Source organism: Mastigoproctus giganteus, chromosome 5 (assembly GCF_048544385.1).
Source record: "Mastigoproctus giganteus isolate SK-2022 chromosome 5, ASM4854438v1, whole genome shotgun sequence".
Classification (NCBI taxonomy): Eukaryota; Metazoa; Arthropoda; class Arachnida; order Uropygi; family Thelyphonidae; genus Mastigoproctus; species Mastigoproctus giganteus.
This window is the reverse complement of record NC_143579.1, coordinates 114959632-114977255: the sequence shown is the minus strand read 5'-3', so window position 1 is coordinate 114977255 and position 17624 is coordinate 114959632. Positions and strand designations below refer to the sequence as shown.

General features: G+C 44.5%; 1 protein-coding gene across 1 annotated transcript in view; it reads right to left on the bottom strand.

Annotated features, from left to right (window-relative positions):
- The window catches only part of mbc (dedicator of cytokinesis protein myoblast city), a 966604-nt gene that overhangs the window by 462895 nt on the left and 486085 nt on the right, over positions 1-17624 (bottom strand). Inside the window, exon 21 of the mRNA XM_090373417.1 lies at positions 6163-6263. Within this exon, the coding sequence (XP_090229543.1) occupies positions 6163-6263 (101 nt within the window). The remainder of the gene's footprint in view (positions 1-6162; positions 6264-17624) is intronic.

Here is a 17624-nt window from a genome sequence, read left to right as displayed (position 1 = left end):
GAAGCTTAAAAAATAGGAAGGAAGAGAACATTCTGAAATTTTATTTATGTTTTTTATATGATTGAAGATTTCATGGAATGGGAAACACATTTCACCATAATAAAGTAAAAACACAGAATTCCAGCTAACGGTATTATCATAAATGCAATAAGATCGAGTTTACTACCCGTTTATCAACAGGTAATGAATTACTTTCACCCATCTTGAACTCCTCCTCAACTGAACTTTGATACTTATTTTCTTCAATGGGGTAAGAATCTTCTACTGACTCCCAATGTGAAACAACTCCAAGTAAGTCATATTCAGAGCTACATTCATTTCCTGCCAATATATATTGATGGGTTCAAATCTCAATCAGCCGTTGGAGCAGCAGCAGTGTTTCCCTCTGCTATCATTTCAGCTTCCCTTCCACCCGAGTATAGCAACTTTTCTGCAGAACAACCCGGAATAAAATTAACTCTAGAAAATCTGAATCTTTACCCATCTCCAAAATATTTAATTTACACAGACTCTCTCAGCTCAAATAGAGCAATGCAAAATCCCTCCTATACAAATCACCCTGTTTTAAACCAAATCAGCAGGTTGCTCTTGAAATTTGAACATTGTTAACAATTAGTGAACTTTAATCGGATTCCAGCACATTCAGGGATAAAGGGAAATGAATTGGCAGATATATCTGCAAAAAATCCGTCAACTTTAGATTTGACCTCTGTCCATATTCCAGCCTCGGACTATAATGTCATCATAGCAGCAGCAGCATGCCTTGCACAGTGGAAAGAACTATGGCACACCGAGACTAATAATAAACTTTTTCAGTTGAAACAGGAAAGAAGATTTTGGCACTCGAGCATCCAGACAACGAGAAGGTTGTTGTTTGGTTTTTAGGAGCATTAGCAACTAAGGCCATATTACTCTGGGGATATGCAGCGGTCATTCCCTGACCTTTCCGCATCCTCCGTATTTGGTGGTGACGGGCTCGAACCCCGGTCTAATCAAGAAGCATGTGCTACGCACTGCTGCTCCTGCCCACCTGGCTACACAACGAGAAGGGAAGAAGTGGTGCTTGCATGGGCAAGAATAGGGCATACTCATCTGACCCATATCCATCTACTCACAGGTGATGATCTTCCTCAGTGCTCACACTGCTCAGCACAACTAACAGTCAAACATATTCTTATTGACTGTCCTCACTATCAACAGTACAGAACATCGGTATTGCTTTCTTTAAGAAATCTTCAACAACCAAGATCATTAGAGCATTATTGGTGATCAGGCAAATATTAATGAAGTTTTCAGCTTTTTGAAAAAAATTGGAATATATCATCGATTCTGAATAGTTTTCTAAAATGACACTGAAATGCCTTCAATTCTGAATTATTTTCAAATGCATCCCTATCCTATAGACAGGCGCACTATTATTATTATTATTATTATTAGCCATATGGTGCAAGAAAGTCTGAGGCTTATGCTGCCCCAGCAAAAAAAAAAAAAAATTTCTGAATTACCCTGAGAGAGAGAGAGAGAGAGAGAGAGAGAGAGAGAGAGAGAGAGAGAGAGAGAGAGAGAGAGAGAGAGAGAGAGAGAGAAGTAGAAGGGAATCACCAAGAAAAAGAAGAATGATGATATCCAGCTCAGGACCCTGGGTGTGCCAAGCCCATACTCACCAAATGTGAGCCCATGGAGATGGCCAGTATAGCTTATGCATCAATTGTTTTTATTGTTTTATGGTAGTGATCTCCAGAAATGTACTCATCTGCTCATGCTATCATGCCTCATGAAATTTCTGTTCGAACTGAAAAATGTGGGCTCCTGAAAACATGAGTTGGCCCACAATATCTTGTGAATACAGCGAATGACAACAATGTGTCTCGACCAATAGGAAATATGGCTCTCACACATTTGATATTTATTTTTTAAGCTACGTAAACTTGCAGTATTGTTGCACAGATCGCTATGTTTAGCTTGGTGCCAGGCTTTGCCTTCCCCTGATGTTTACTCAGAAGATAATGAGCAAGCACACAAGTGTAAGGAAGATAAAATTATATAGCAGAAAAGTCATTATAGCAGTAAAAGAAGCAGTTCTTCGCCTATGATTTTTTTATTTCACAAAATTTACAAATTAATGTTTCATTTTCAAATAAAATAATTTTAATAATTTGTAAATTTTGTGAATAAAAAATCATAGGCGGAAATGCTCTTTTATGTATAATGACTTTTCTGTATATAATTTTATTTCCTACACTCGTGTGTGTATTATCTTTGAGTCTCTGAGGGATAGTTTTCACTTGACACTCTTAGTGGGCTTTTTCATAACTGCTAATATTATGAGATTCAAAGATCCTTTTTTAAATGTTCACTTTGTAGTTAATAAAATTTATTAAAACTTTCTAGAATGATTTTCAAACTGCTAATTTATATTTGTAAAAGCTATTTAATGTAATATTCATAAATATCTGTGATTAAATTGTTTATTTTCCAATTCACATGTAAAATCATAATCACATAACAAACAATCATTAATTACTTTTGTATGGCAACCAGTTAAGCAACAGTATGAGGTAAGTGTGCAAAGTGATACTCATTCTACACTGTTAAAAATTAGAGAGAATTATGATGGACCTTCTTCAGTAGTCAGAAACAGAGAATATGAAATGAAAAACCAGTAAGACCAAAAAAAAAAAAAAAAGGAAACTTCTTCTTCTTCTTCTTTGGTCCTTAGCTGGCAGCTGGGGGAGGCGGTTGGCCACGCAACCAGTATGCTGCTGTAGGTGCCGCAGGGTTTTGGACTTGCTCTGTGATGTTCTTCCATACCTTACGATCCATGGCGTCAGTCCTGGCCTGGTTAAGGTCGAGACGTCGGCTCTTCAAGTCATTTTCCACTTGCTTGGCCCACATTTTCCTAGGCGCGGTCCGTTGGATGCTCCATTGGGTGGGTCGTTGTCTCCAAAGGAGTGTGGATGGTATTCTGTTCGTGCCCATTCTACATACGTGGCCAAACCATCTAAGCCTTCGCTTCTGGATTTGGTCGGCAATGGTTGGTTGCTGTTGGCATCTGGCGCGGATGGTATCATTAGTGATGCGGTCGCGAAGAGAGATGCCCAAGATCTGCCGCAGGCATCGCATTTGGAATACCTCAAGTTTGTTCAAATCTAACTTGAGACAAATCCATGTTTCCGATCCGTAAAGAAGAATGGGCAGGATCAAAGTCCGGAAGAGTCGGATTTTAGTCTTTGTGGAAATGTTGGTCCTCTTCCACAGACACCATTTGAGCGAGGCAAACGCAGTGGCCGCCTGTCCAATTCTGCTGTGGATTTCCATGGTGGATGCAACTTTCTTCTCCTGGACCAGCGACCCAAGGTATTTAAAGTCCTGCACTTGCTCGATCTGGATGGTGGCTTGCGACCCATCTGTTGTCAGGGCCTTTGTCTTACCAGCATTGATCTTCAAACCGTATGGCCGGGCAATGCGGGCAATGTCGTAGAGGATGTCCGTGGCTTCAGCGTTGTTACCGGCAAGGATAGCACTATCATCAGCAAACATCAGGTCAGTCACATAGTGATCCTTGTCATATTGTATGCCCTGTCTGTTTCTGAATGCTTGCCTCATAATGGCGTCGACCACGATGTTGAAAAGCAACGGGGAGGCTACATCCCCTTGGCGGACTCCAGTTTGGATGGTAAATTCCTCAGATAAATCGTTCTGGATGCGCACCTGGCTGGTTAAACCATTGTATGCAGTTTGGAGGAGTGTGATGACTTTTCGAGGGACATGTTCAACCTCTAGTAGTTTCCATAAGGCAGGCTGGTGGACACAGTTGAAAGCAGACTTAAAGTCAATGAAAACAATGATGGTTCGCTGTCCACACCAGATCCTCTCCTCCATCAGCTGACGAATGGCAAAGATTTGATCACAGCATCCTCGCCCGGGTCTAAATCCTGCCTGTTCTTCTCGACTGGTTTGCTCGCGATGTTTTTGCAGTCTTGACTGGATGATCTTCATAAAGACCTTTCCGATGATGGAAAGGAGGCTGATGCCACGGTAGTTCTTGCAGTCCCGGTTATCACCTTTCTTGTGGATCGGTACGATAATGGCTTTCCTCCATGTTAGCGGAATTTGTTCAGTGCACCAGATGGTTTTGAGGAGTGAGTGTAGTCGGCGAAGCAGTACATCTCCCCCGGCTTTGATCGCTTCTGTGGTGACTTAGTCCACTCCTGGTGCCCTGCCATTCTTCAGGGATTGTATGGCTGCTTTCACTTCTTCTACTGTAGGCTCAACATCGACCATGGAGACCTCAGGGGGTCGATCGAGAGAGCTGTTGCTGGCGGTCCCTGAGGTGGGTCGTGATTATAGAAAGCTTTGAAGAATTCACTCCACCGTTGCAGGCGTTCGGATGGTGATCGCACGAAGGTCCCATCAGCATTCTTGATGTTGTCACTAGTCAATTTGGTCTTTCCACTCAGACATCTGAGGGTGCAGTAGAGAGTGCGGTACTCGTTCTTGGATGCCGCCACTTCAAGATCGTCTGCCACTTGGTTCCAGTATGCTTCTCTTTCTGCTGTCATTCTTTGTCGGACTTCTCGGTTTAGCTGCCGGTACCGTTCAAAGTCGACCAACTTTGCCTGTTTCCGTTTGTCCACGAGGTCGAGGCACTCGTCTGATATCCATGGTTGCGTTCGACGTCGGGCAGGTGGACATAGGGGCTTGGCACATCCAGGATGGCATCAGAGATCTGCTTTTCTTCTTCATTTATATCCTCGGGCACGGCCAGCATCTCGAAGCGGTTGGATAGGGCGATCTGATATGCCTGTTTGTTGGCAGCATTCATTAGCTGCCTCCAGTCCAGCTTGGCTGACCGAGATGATCTTTTTGCATGCCGTAATTTGAGCTGCACCTTAGCCCGGATGAGGTAGTGATCAGATCCGCAATCAGGTCCCCTCATGGCACGAACGTCCATGAGTGATGAGCGAAATTTGGCATTGATCAAAATGTAGTCCTGCTGAGTCCTTGCCAGATGGATTTCGCCATGTAAGTTGATGTTTTTGAGGGTGCTGGAAATGGCTGTTTCCAATGATCAGGTTGTTAGATGCGGCAAAGGACAACAAACGTAGTCCGTTGTCGTTGATCTTCCCATGGCCAAACTTGCCCATTGTTGTTTCCCAACCAGATTTGTCCACGCCAATGTGGGCATTAAAGTCCCCTGCGAGGATGATCACTTCTGTCTGCGGAATTGAATCCAGCGTATGTTGGAGCTGGTTGTAGAAGTCATTCTTGGTCGGGTCCAGGCTAGTCTCAGTTGGCGCATAGGCGGAGATAATATGGGTCTTGATGGTGCCCTTGACAGTAAGGACTGCCAGGCGGTCCAATATTGGTTGGAAAGCGATCACACTACTGGTGGCCTGAGCATCGACCATAAAGCCCACTCCTGCTTCTCGTTTCTCACCACCAGAGTAGAATAGCATAACCGCTTCGTTAGGTGCTGGTGGTTGGATGATCATCGTTCCAGACCCGGTAAGCCTTAATTCAGATAATGCCGCGATTGATATCCTGCACCTAAGTAGTTCTTGGGCAATGATTTCCTTTTGTCCAACGTGGTGGCCCGTTCGAACATTCCATTCGCCAATGTTAATTGTCCTTTTCGGCGTAGTAAGCTTATTGCTGTGGCCAGTGATCCACTTCACACCAGCACCCTGGGTCCCCAGTGCTGGCGCATCGGCTACCCCAGATGCGGTAACATTGTTGTAAGAGCTTGTTCTGTGGCCAGTGGTCCACTTCACACCAGTACCCTGGGTCCCCAGTGCTGGCGTATCGGCTACCCCGGATGCGGTAACATTGTTGTAAGAGCTTGTTCCGAATTTCATGCGGTTTCTTGCCTAGTTTCCCCGGTTTCCCGGTTCTGGTCATTTCTGCAGGATGACCACCCTCCTCCTTTCGCAGCCGGGCTTGGGACCGTCCATGGCGGGCGTCCAAGGAAACTTAATCAGTGCTATAGCATCCTATCAACTTGGGGAAAAAATTTTTACTTCATCGCATTCTTTGGAATGGAGGCAGGACTGAAGTAATCAGCCTGAAATGTTTACAGAAATAGGCATCTTTATTCAGAGTAAAATATCTGTTTTCTACTGTTAACTTTCTTAAACTTGATAATAACTTTAATATACTTACTGATAAGCCAGTGTTGCACTGAAATTGTCCTTAATATATAAATCCATCACAGGTCTGAAATGTTGATATTTTCTATCTGATATCAATCCTATTATAAAAATCTAATAAAACATATATTAAGTTTAATAAATTTATTCTCAAGAGCATTAATAGTAGTAACATATTCAATATATTTAGAAAATAATGAAAGCTTACACATCATTAGCCAAAAAAAAAAAAAAAAACACCCTACTCATTCGGCCTGGGATCAATTAATTACAGCCTTAATTGAAAATTTACCTAATTATCAATGGGAACTGAACTCAGGTACCCTCCAAATGAATGGTAGGCAGTGAAGTATCATGTCAACTAAGCTGCTATGAAGAAGAACAAGTGTCCAGGTACACCATTTATCATGTTGCTATGGTTCCTGAGGTCCCCTCGCCCATATTAAGTATCCCATCATGTAATGAACATCCATCATCATCAAGCAGTTCACACACAAACAAACAGAGAATTTCAATACTGTGAGCAGGAGCATACCAGGAATAGTATTCAATAAAGTACACCATGTGTACATTATTGTTGTTACTTGGTTTTCAGGAGCATTAACAACTAAGGCCATATTGCTCCAGGGATATGCGGTGGTCATTCCCTGACCTTTCCACATCCTCAGTATTTGGTGGTCACAGGCTCGAACCCCAGTCTAATCAAGAAGCGTGTGCTACACACAGCTGCTCCTACCCACCTGGCTACAGAGGTGCCCTACATTATTGAATACCATTCCCAGAGTAAAGGGGATCAGCACAACAGGTGTGGCTATTCCAAAGGTAGCTGTTGCTTTAGCAATCCAAACCTCAGGAGTGCAAGGTGAGGATGCACTGGAGTGGTCAAGGGTGGATTATGACCAGTTGAAGGTTATCAGTTGAGGGTTGCTTCTTTGAGGGATTGCAGTCTGTCCACACATCTGTTGTAGTTGTTTCAGTTGTAGTGTAGTTTCTATAGCTATAACTGTGGTTGTAATTGATATTGTGTTACCAAGCAATACTAGGTAGTATTGCTTGATAAAAGCAATACCACCAATAAACTCCACATGGGAGACAAAATTTTTAAATCAACAAGGTGATTGCTATTTATATCAACATGTCAGAGAAAGTACTAGAGAAAAGAATATTCTAAATATTATCATCACCCACGAACCAGATGACATAATAGGGCTGACAGTACAGCAACTGGTAGCAGTAATTAAGGGCAAAGGAATTGGTTATAATTTCAGAAAAGGAAATTACAATGCCTTAAGGTGGTACAGGGCCTCTATTAACTGGGTAGATATTGCACAGCGTGAGTGCAATTCAACTATAGTATACCTTTAAAACATTAATCACAGAACCTTTGAATGCGTATTGAGCATTAAAAAATACCATATGGCTAATAATAATAATAGATAAATGCAAAGAAGAGAAGAAAAAACCACATTGGATCCTTATGTAATGGATGTGGGATAGTATTAGATATCCCAGCTGAAGTTGCAGATGAACTCAACAGTTACTTTGCATGGATATTTACAGAAGAAAAACCCCTTATGACAAAGAGAAATTATGGGAGTGAAAACAAAAAATATTTAATTAATGATATTGAAATTTCACACAATTATGTAATGTAAACAAATTCGAGCCTACAGCCCAGTAAGACTCATGTGGTTGATGGCATATACCCTATAATCTTATGTAGCCGAGTGGTCATGAGCGGGAGTGCAGTAGTACACACTCTTCGAGTAGACCGGAATTCAAGCCCCTGACTGCTGAATACGGTCGATCTGCCAACCCGCACTGGACCAGCGTGGCAGATTATGGTCCATTTCCCTCAGCATGAATTGTTGAGGAGGCTTTCATCCTGTAGTGGGTTGACAATGGCTGCACTTTACCTTTTTGCCCTATAATCTTAAGGGAGGTGGAAAATGAGTGTATTGAACCATTGAGGCTAATTATGAAAGCATCATTTTACTCGGGAGTGATTCTGTTGGATTGGAAAAGTACCAATGTATCTCTAATACATAAGGGTGGTTCTAAGAGTGAAGAGGGAAATTACCGGCCAGTCAGTCTAACTTCAGTAGTACAGAAAATCGTGGGGGCAATGATCAAGGGTGGAATTCATGGTTAAATTCACACAGAAATGGAATTCTGAAGGATACTCAGAATGGTTTTATAAGGGGAAATCATGTTTAACTAATCTGGTTGAATAGAAATCATGACTCAGACCAGAGAAGCAAAGCAAAAGGCACAAACTAATGAAAGTGCTGTGGCTCAGGGGAGAACTGAGGGGAGGCGGTTGTCCTCTGAATCACAGTCTATTGAAATGCACAGCTTGTTTGATGTTTGTGGAGCAATCAGGAACGGAACATGATATTGCCAAGAGGAATGTCTTTGTGTGCGCACGATGTAAGGAGTGTGAGGAAATCAGGCACCAACTTAGCATTGTTATGGGCTTATATGAGAACTTGAAAGATAGGGTGGATGTCCTTGAAGGATTTAAATTGAGGGACGCATCAAGCTCTCAGCTGCCCACATCAATGCCAGAGCTTGCACTTGAACATCACACAAAACAGTGGAAACCCCCAAGGAAGAATGTGCTGCTCCAAAAGGAACTAGTTGTAGGTGACTCTATTGTCAGGGAAACAGGGAACATATTGTGCAAAATGGATAAATGGAACAGGACCAGGGTATGTCTGCCAGGGGGCAAGGTTGTTGTTGTTGTTGTTATTTCATTTTTAGGAGCATTAGCAACTAAGGCCATATTGCTCCGGGGATATGCGGTGGTCATTCCCTGACCTTTCCGCATCCTCCATATTTGGTGGTGACGGGCTCGAACCCCGGTCTAATCAAGAAACGTGTGCTACACACTGCTGCTCCTTCCCACCTGGCTACAGAGGCGCCACGGCAAAGGTTGATGACGGTGTAGAGCAGATATCATCTTTTAAGGGCACAACGGGTGATATTGTTGTACACGTTCGCGCTAATGATATTAAGAGTAGGAGACCAGCGGAATTACTTAACAAGCACAAGTTAATGCTGAAAAAAAGTCGTGAGTTAGGGTTGAATTTGAAAGTGTCTGCAATTCTGCCAGAACACGATAGAAGGGAGTATATGATGAGAGCCTTGTTGATCAATTCGGCCCTGGAGACATTGTGCAAGGCGCAAGGGGTAGAATTTTTCTCAGCCTGGTCTGTGCTTATAAACAGAAGAGACTGCTTCTACAGGGATAGGATACACTTAAACAGAAAGGGTGAAAGAATATTTGCTGATGCTATCGAGGCAGAGTTAGGTGGGTCGGAAAATTGCTAGATTGGGGGATACATGGACTAAAAGATTAAAAGTAGCGGCTGGCAGAACTGAAAGTGATTCTTGCACTGCTTCTATTGAAATGCTATTGAGCATTAGCCTGGAAAGCAAGGCAATGAGGATTTCCAGGACTGCTGGGAGTCATAGTGGAACAAATAAATACATGGGTTGTGTTAGAGTAACTAAGAGTAGAAACAGGTGCATGTATACCAATGCTAGGAGTATAGATATTAAATTCGATGTGCTTGAAGTGCTAATCAAGACATAAAAGGCAGATATTGTTGGGATATCAGAGATATGGTGTCACACAGACATAAGCAGTGCAGAATTGGAATTTGGGGAGTACAATGTGTACAGTTTGTTTGTTTGTTTCGGGATTTATTGGACGCATCGGCAACTATGACCATAGTGCGCCATACATATGATAATTATGTATGCCATTTCTTCTCAAATAGAGAAAATGGAAAAAAGGAACCAGAAAGTAATTTTTTTTTTTTTAGTTAACTAAAGGAGGTGATATACTTTAATCATCTTGAGAAAGTTATATATGCTTCACACATTTGTTTCATTGTTTAAAAGTGAGGTAAGTGTAGGATCTTTTGTTGTGGCTGAAGTACAAAGATTCTGGCGTTCTCTTGTATATTTTGTGCATTCAACCAGAATGTGTTTCACTGAGAGCATTGTATTACAGTGATGACATTGAGCAGGTATCTCTCCTCTTAAAAGATAACCATGAGTGATATTTGTGTGACCTATTCGCAGACGAGCCAATATTACCTCCTGATGTAGGATTGAACTAAAGCTGGAAGGCCATCGCTCAAGGTTTGGCTTGATACTTCGAAGTTTATTATTAGGTTGATTTTCCCATGATAACTGCCATTGGCACATGCATTTTTCCTGGATTATTGGTTGATAGTCTTGATGAGGCATTTTCCATTTGTTCTCGGGTGGTAGGTGAGCTAATTTGGCAGCATTGTCTGCTAGATCATTTCCAGCAATTGCCATATGTCCTGGGACCCAGCAGAAGTGTATGTTTTTTCAAAGTTCTGATAAGGTATGTAAAGAGCTGACTATTCTTTTCACGACTGGGTGGATGATGTTCATGGTGTTTTTTAGTGCTTGAAGTGAACTTAACGAATTTGTGAAAATTATGTTGTTGTTAATATCAGAGGACTCAATATGATTCAGTGCAACCTGAATTGCTATTAGTTCGGCGGAAAATATACTGAACTCACATGATAACCGATAAGCTAATGTGATGTTTGGAAAAACTGCGGCGATTCCAACGTGGACATCATTCTTTGATCCATCAGTATATACTTATTTGAATTTAGGAGCATTAGCAACTAAGGCCATATTGCTCCAGGGATATGCAGTGGACATTCCCTGACCTTTCCGCATCCTTCGAATTTGGTGGTCACGGGCTCGAACCGCAGTCTAATCAAGAAGCGTGTGCTACGCACAGCTGCTCCTGCCCACCTGGCTATGGAAGTGCCATATGTATGTACTAAAAAAGTAAAGTGTAAAGTGTGTTTAGGGTCTAACGGCACCAGGGGTTACCCCCATCTCCGTGTAGTCTACATTGTCGCGTGTTACAGAACACTGTAAAGGCCAGAGATTTAAAAGTGTATGGATATTGTTGGATGTAGTGTCGTGTACCGTTGTTCATCTGGCTATTTAGCCGCTGGACCCCTACTGAGGCCCAACGTTGCCCACACTTAGCCCCGTGGAGGCAAGCCAGGTACACCAGTATTTTTAAATAAGTACTCTGGCAGGTCCTGCCACCTAATTTCCTGGGATTTCAGTGGCTAGGACAAAAAAAAAAAAAAAAAAAAAAAAAAAATGGGGGGTGCGCTAGAGGTTGGGTCAGGCCAAGGAGTTTTAAGTTATACAGTGTGGAATTAAGAATTTTGGGTGTAGGGCTAGGATAATTTTGACATGGGATGAACGCTAGTTGGAAAGCTAGAGGGGGGAGGGGAGACTAAAGGCTGGGGGGTGAGAGACAGAAGTATAGGGTCGATAGAGTAGATGACCCCAAAATCAGTGAGGCAGGCCCATGCCACACCAGAAGGAAAGGGGGGGTGGCGGGGAGGAGACAAGGGGATCTTCACCTCCTCCCCGCCAGGACAGGGGAGAAACAGGGCCGCGCAAGGGAGCACGGGTTCAGGATCGCCACGTGGCATTGGCAGCAATGCTGCGTGAAGTCATAGTTGGCAGAGTCCACTCCGAGAAGGTAAGATTCGAGTAGTGCAGTCCTGGGACAGACAGGTCCCGGCCGGGTGGTGAAGTCATTTCAGTAGTGAGCTGCATGAAGATGTATTTGGTAGAGTCAATCAGAGAGGATCAAATCCGAGTAGTGTCAATCCTGGGACAAAGAAGTCCCGTCCAGATAGTAGAGTCATTTCAGTGGTGAGTCAACTTGGTGGGAGGCGAAGCCGGAGCGGCAGTCATGGTAGATGGTGATGTTGAGACTACATTGTAAAGGCACAATTATTGTGCAGGTTGAAAGTCTTCACGGGGATTGCAGTGTGCTGAAGCAAGTAGTGGTCTTAACACATGGCTGTTTAGGCCGTTTCATTGTCTGGTTGGGTCTGATTCTGTGGTTGTGGTAGGGTTTTCCGCCTCGTGAAGAGGCCCTGAGCAAAGTTCGAAAAGGCTGTATAGGTATGGTGGTCTTCCAGGAGATGTTGCTCCTGATCTCTCGGGATGAAATGAATTTGTGTGATGAGAGAAGATCTGAGGTCATCATATAGTAGGCAGTCATGCATCAAGTGGTCCCAGGTTTCCTGGGCACCACAGGTGCAAAGGGGGCTGTCGGAAAGTCCAAGAAGGTTCAGTTTGCTGCGAAAGGCACCATGCCCTGTTAGGAGGTACGTGGTTAGAAGGCCTGGGGAGAACCAGGATGGTGATTTGGGATATACTTTGCATATGTCTGGTATAAATTTGCGGGTGATGGCCCCTTTGGTGGATTCAGACCATCTGGCTTGCCAGGTCTGTTGTAAGTAGGTTAGGAGTCTGCTTTTTTCGCTGGAATAGGTGTTAGCAGGATCCGTGGTAAAATCAATAAAGGTGGTAGACTTTCCTCTGCTGAGTTGATACATCATCCCCACATGGGCCACCTCAAGGTCTAGGGGCAGTACACCGGCGAGGACTTGTAGGGCGTGCGTGCTGGAGGTGCAACATGCTCTGGTTATCGTAAGGAGAATTGGCCGTTGAATGATGTTCAGCTTCCTTCGTCCTACCACAGTGGAGGCTTTGGTGAACCATATGCCAGAACAGTAGGTGATAGCTGGTATGAATATGGCTTTATACAGTAAGGCTAGAGTGCGTTTTTTGAGCCCCCAATCTCGGCGGGTAACCCTGGCAACCAGTGCAATGTAATTTCTAATTTTCTTTTGTAGATAGTTGAGATGTGGGAGAAATGTTAGTTTTCTGTCGATGATAATGCCAAGGAGTTTCAGCTGAGTAACAAGCTTGATGGTTGTGCCATGTATCTTGATTTGAGGCGGCCTCTGCGGATCAAGATAGCCCTTCAGGAGAATGGATTGAGTTTTTGTGGATGAGATGGTCAGATGGTTTTTCCGGACCCACGCTTGAAGGGTGGTAAGAGCTCTGTTGGCAGATACTTCAAGCTGAGCCCTGGAGTCCCCTGCCAGGATCAGGGAGAGATCATCAGCATATGCCAAGGTCTGGACATCGCCTAAGTCAGTACTGAGAAGCTCGTCGAGTACAGAGTTCCAGAAAAGGGGGCCCAGGACAGAGCCCTGAGGGCAACCTCGGTGGACACGACGTTCCACGCTGGAGAAGGGAGCCTGAACCACAATGCTCCTGTCACTGAGATAGTTGGCAATGCAGTTGTAGAGATTTCCTGGGAGCTCAGCGCGTCTCAGCCGTCCGAGGACGCTAGGCCACCATAAGGTGTCGAACGCCCCAGCAAAGTCGATCGAGATGACAAGGAGGTACTTCTGGGTGCAGTTCCTGGCAGCATTTGTAATAGCCTCCAGCGCATCGACCGTAGACATGCCCGGTTTGAATCCAAATTGATTTCGTGCTGGTAGCTGTGCAGTATTGTAATGGTTTTCCAGTCTCCGTCTAAGGAGCTGCTCAAAAACCTTACTCAGCACAGGAAGGAGAGCAATAGGCCTGTACGAGTCAGGGCGATCATACGGTTTAGTTGGATTTTTGAGTATGAGCCGAATGGACGCAGTTTTCCAATCAGTTGGGAACCATCCCTTTAGCAGGCAATGGTTGAAGAGGTTTAGCAGGGTTTCTGGAGCGAATTCAGCAACTTTTTTAATTATTTCGGGCTCGAGCATGTCCAGGCCTGGTGACTTGTTATTTCTCAGTCTCCCAATGGCCATAGAGAGATCCTCGACGTTGAAAGGCTCTTCCACGAGTGTTGAGTTATAGTTGTTATTGTCGAGGCAAAGCTGCTGTTGTTCTGGTGAGTTGTCATCTGGTGGCTGTTTGAAAGAGTAATCAAGTATGTTTGAAATTGAATGCTGCCAGGTGGAGGTCATGTGGCCTTGTGGGGTGATTGTGGAGCGAATAACTTCTCCCCTTGGCAGTTTGTTTGTTGTTACCTTGAACACGACACCCCAGGGGTCAGAGTTACCAACTGTTGATACCAGGTGCTCCCAGGACAGTCTTTTACGCTGCCTGATCATCGCGTTGTAGGCGTTTCGAGTTTCTCTGTACTCCTGCCGGAGGTATTCAATTTCTGCAGGGGGCCAGGATCGCCTGGCTCGTTGGAATGCACGCCTCTTTTGGTTTACTTCACGTCTGAGGGCTTGAAGCTCTCCTGACCACCAGGGGACTGCTCCAGGGATGGGATTTTTCCGTTTTATTGCTGTGTTTGCAGCGTTCGTAATTATGTCCGTGACCTTGCGCTGATGGGAGTCTGGATGCTGAACTTGCACATTCTCGGTTTGTAAGTGCAATATCCCATTGATGAGTGTTTCTTTAAACAGGTTCCAGTCAGCTTTGTTCAAAGCGTATCTGTGTTGCTTCTGTCTGATAATTGTGGACTGAGTAATCGATCTGTACATGTTGAAAGTTATGGCCCGATGGTCTGAGGTGGACCAGCCCTCCCGTACGGTCCAATCCGACAGAAATCTAGCAAAGGACCTAGTGGAGAGAGTCACGTCAATCGTAGATTCCCAAAGTGAGCTGGAAAACGTCGGCAGGCTGTTGGGCCTATTTATGACTTCCAGACCACTATTGGCCAGGAACTCCTCCAACCGCTGTCCATTTGCAGCACTTCTACGCCCTGGGGTCTCACTGTGCCAGAGGGCAGAGCGGCAATTTACGTCAGCACAAATGACAATCTTTGCACCCGCCAGTTCTGTTAAGACATGTTGTAGGTACTGGACTGCAGGTAGAATGTCCTCTCCCGGCCTGCAGTACAGAGAAACGGCATAGAAGTCGCCCAGAGAGGAGATGATGTGGGCACAGGCGGCCCATGGAGAACAGAGATGAGATATCTGCATCACAGTCAAGTGAGGATTCCTCACAGCGATCGCCGCCCAGGGTGTCACACCAGGTGCCTGGACAATTTTGTAGGACAAAGGGTATCCCCTTATTTTGTTTGAATGAGTGTAGGGTTCTTGTATTAAGAGAATATCGATGTTTTCCTCATCTGCCTTCTGTCGGAGTTGTGCCACAACGGCCTTTGCCCGCTGCGCGTTTATTTGCAGGAATTTTATCTTGTTGCTGTTATACTGTTTATGCAGTGTCCCCATAATTTATTCGTTGTTGGAGCGTGCTCTTGGCCTTGATGTAGACAGGGCATTTATTATCCCGAAGTGAGTGGGCATGAGGTAGTTTCTGGCTTTTACAGTTAGCACAGATTGGTTCATTGGCCTTGTTCGGGCAGGTTTCATAGCTGTGGCCTTTATCGGCACAGTGACCACAGGTCTGTTCTGTCTGGGTGCACGTGTGGGTCGTGTGACCGAAACGACAGCATCTGAAGCATTTTGGGACAGCTACATGCTCCTTGTAGCGGTGAGAGCCCCAATTTATGTACACTCGATTGTGGTGGGTCAGTATGTGCCAGGCTGTTGGCGCCAGTTCTACAACCCAGTTGAAGGAAGTGCCACTTCTAGACTTTGTTTGGTACTTTGGCTTTATTAGGTTAGCTGGGTTCTCTTTTGGGAGTGCATGTTGGAGGTTGCGCCTGTACAATTCATCTCGTATGTTGTTGGGGTCCAGGCCCTTGTCGATGTCATAAATTACTATTGAGGGTGCCTTTTTCCTTGGGGGCTCAGCTAGAAGGCCCAGGGTAGGTATCTTAGCATTTGTTAATATCATATCAGCGTCGTCCTTCGAGTCAGTTTCTATGATGATGCCAGTATTTCGGGTCTTTCGAATGGATTTTATTTTAGTGTTTCTCAGGTCATCAGTAAGGGAAGCGATTACAGTCTTCTTAATCTCCTCGCTTGTTTTTGGTGCATTGGCTGTGGCCGGCTTGAGAACTACCAGGTGTGGTGTTGGTAGTAATGTCTTTCTTTTTGGTGGCGGGTCCGTTCTCGTATTTGGCTTTGTGTTCCTCAGCGCATCAGCAAAAGTTGGGGCGCGCTGTAGCATTTGTGTGCCCCTACATTCGAGGTATGCCTCGAGTTTGGCCTCATTCCTTTCAGAAGCAAGGTGAACGTTGCGCAGGATGGTTTCAAGCTTTGCCCAGATACCAACAATCTCGCCCCGAAGGGTTGAGGTAATGCGGCTGGAAGACTCTTTTAGTTTATTTTCTAGTTCAACTCGCAGGGCCAATACCTGCTCATTAACGGTGCCCTCTGGAAGAGTTGGGTCGATGTTAGTCGACTCTTGCTGTTTTGTCGTCTTTTCGCGGTTGTCTTGTATGGGGCCCTGGGATCCCTGGGGCTCTTGAGGCTCACTTTGCGAGCGAGTTTCCCTGTCCGATTGGGGAACTACCCGTTTTCTATGTTTCTTTTTGGATACCGGTGTCAGCCGGACATCCTCAAAATTATCCGTGATTTCAATGTCAGGTTGGTCACTTTTTGTATTATCAGTGGTTTGTTGAGCGCTCGATGAACAAATCAATTCAGTGGGATTTGTACTGGGTGTATCCATATTCTCAGATTAGTTGGAAATATCGGTTTATCGGGAATATTCGGATAACAGATTATTGCTGCACAGTTTGATAGAGGTTGAGGAATGACGAAGTTTGGTGCCAACCACAGGTTTGTGGCTAAATTTGAAGCCAGATAGTGCACGGATGTCGATTTGGGCTATCCCCCACTGTAACGTGAGGGGGGGACGCACAGCCGTAAGATAGCCTTGGAGAACCTGTGCTACTTTCTTCTAGCGTTTTCGCAGCCGCAGAAGCTTATGGTAAAGTCTGTTTTTCCACTATACAAGCAGGAACGAAAGTAAAAGCTGTCCATGGTAAGTCTATTGCAGCGGGGGGGGGGGTCACTGAAATCATGATTTCACCGAAAATTGTTCCCTAACATAGTTTGAAGATATTGGACGTTATCACAGTTCAAGGTTTCACAGGTGGAATTGCCGTCCCCAATCAAGGTCACAGCTGAAGGGGTAGATAATTCACTAATCCCTGCGCCGGAGGGGAGTGCTACACATTCTTCCCATATGCTACACATTCTTCCCATATGTATGTACTATGGAAAAGCTGGGAAACTGGTCCACTACTGCATGGTATAGTTGCAAGAAGTTTTCTCTATGCAATGTAAATTTATTCCATTCATGCAGATGTAAGTCACATGAGGGTGGAATGATATTCCAATGAGCAAGAGAGGATGGGAGGCTATGTGCCACATTGTCTAAGGTTAAATTGAGTTCTTCTAAGAGGTCTTTTATTCTCATACCCAAAGGACGATTAACATTAGGGCGGTTTTGGTATAACCTGCTGTGCTGTGATGTGAAAAGTATGGGCCAGTTTGGGTGTTCTGGCATAGATCTAATTTTATAGGAATAACATAGTATCAGTTGTTGTCGCCTGATTGAGAGAGGGGATTTGTATGCTTCAGCATATAAGCTATGTGTTGGAGATGTGCGATATGCCCCTAAAGCAATGCGTATTCCACTATGATGGATAGGGTCAAGCCAGCGAAGGGCACTAGGTCTTGTTGAACTATAGACTGGTGCTCCGTAGTCAAGTTTTGATCT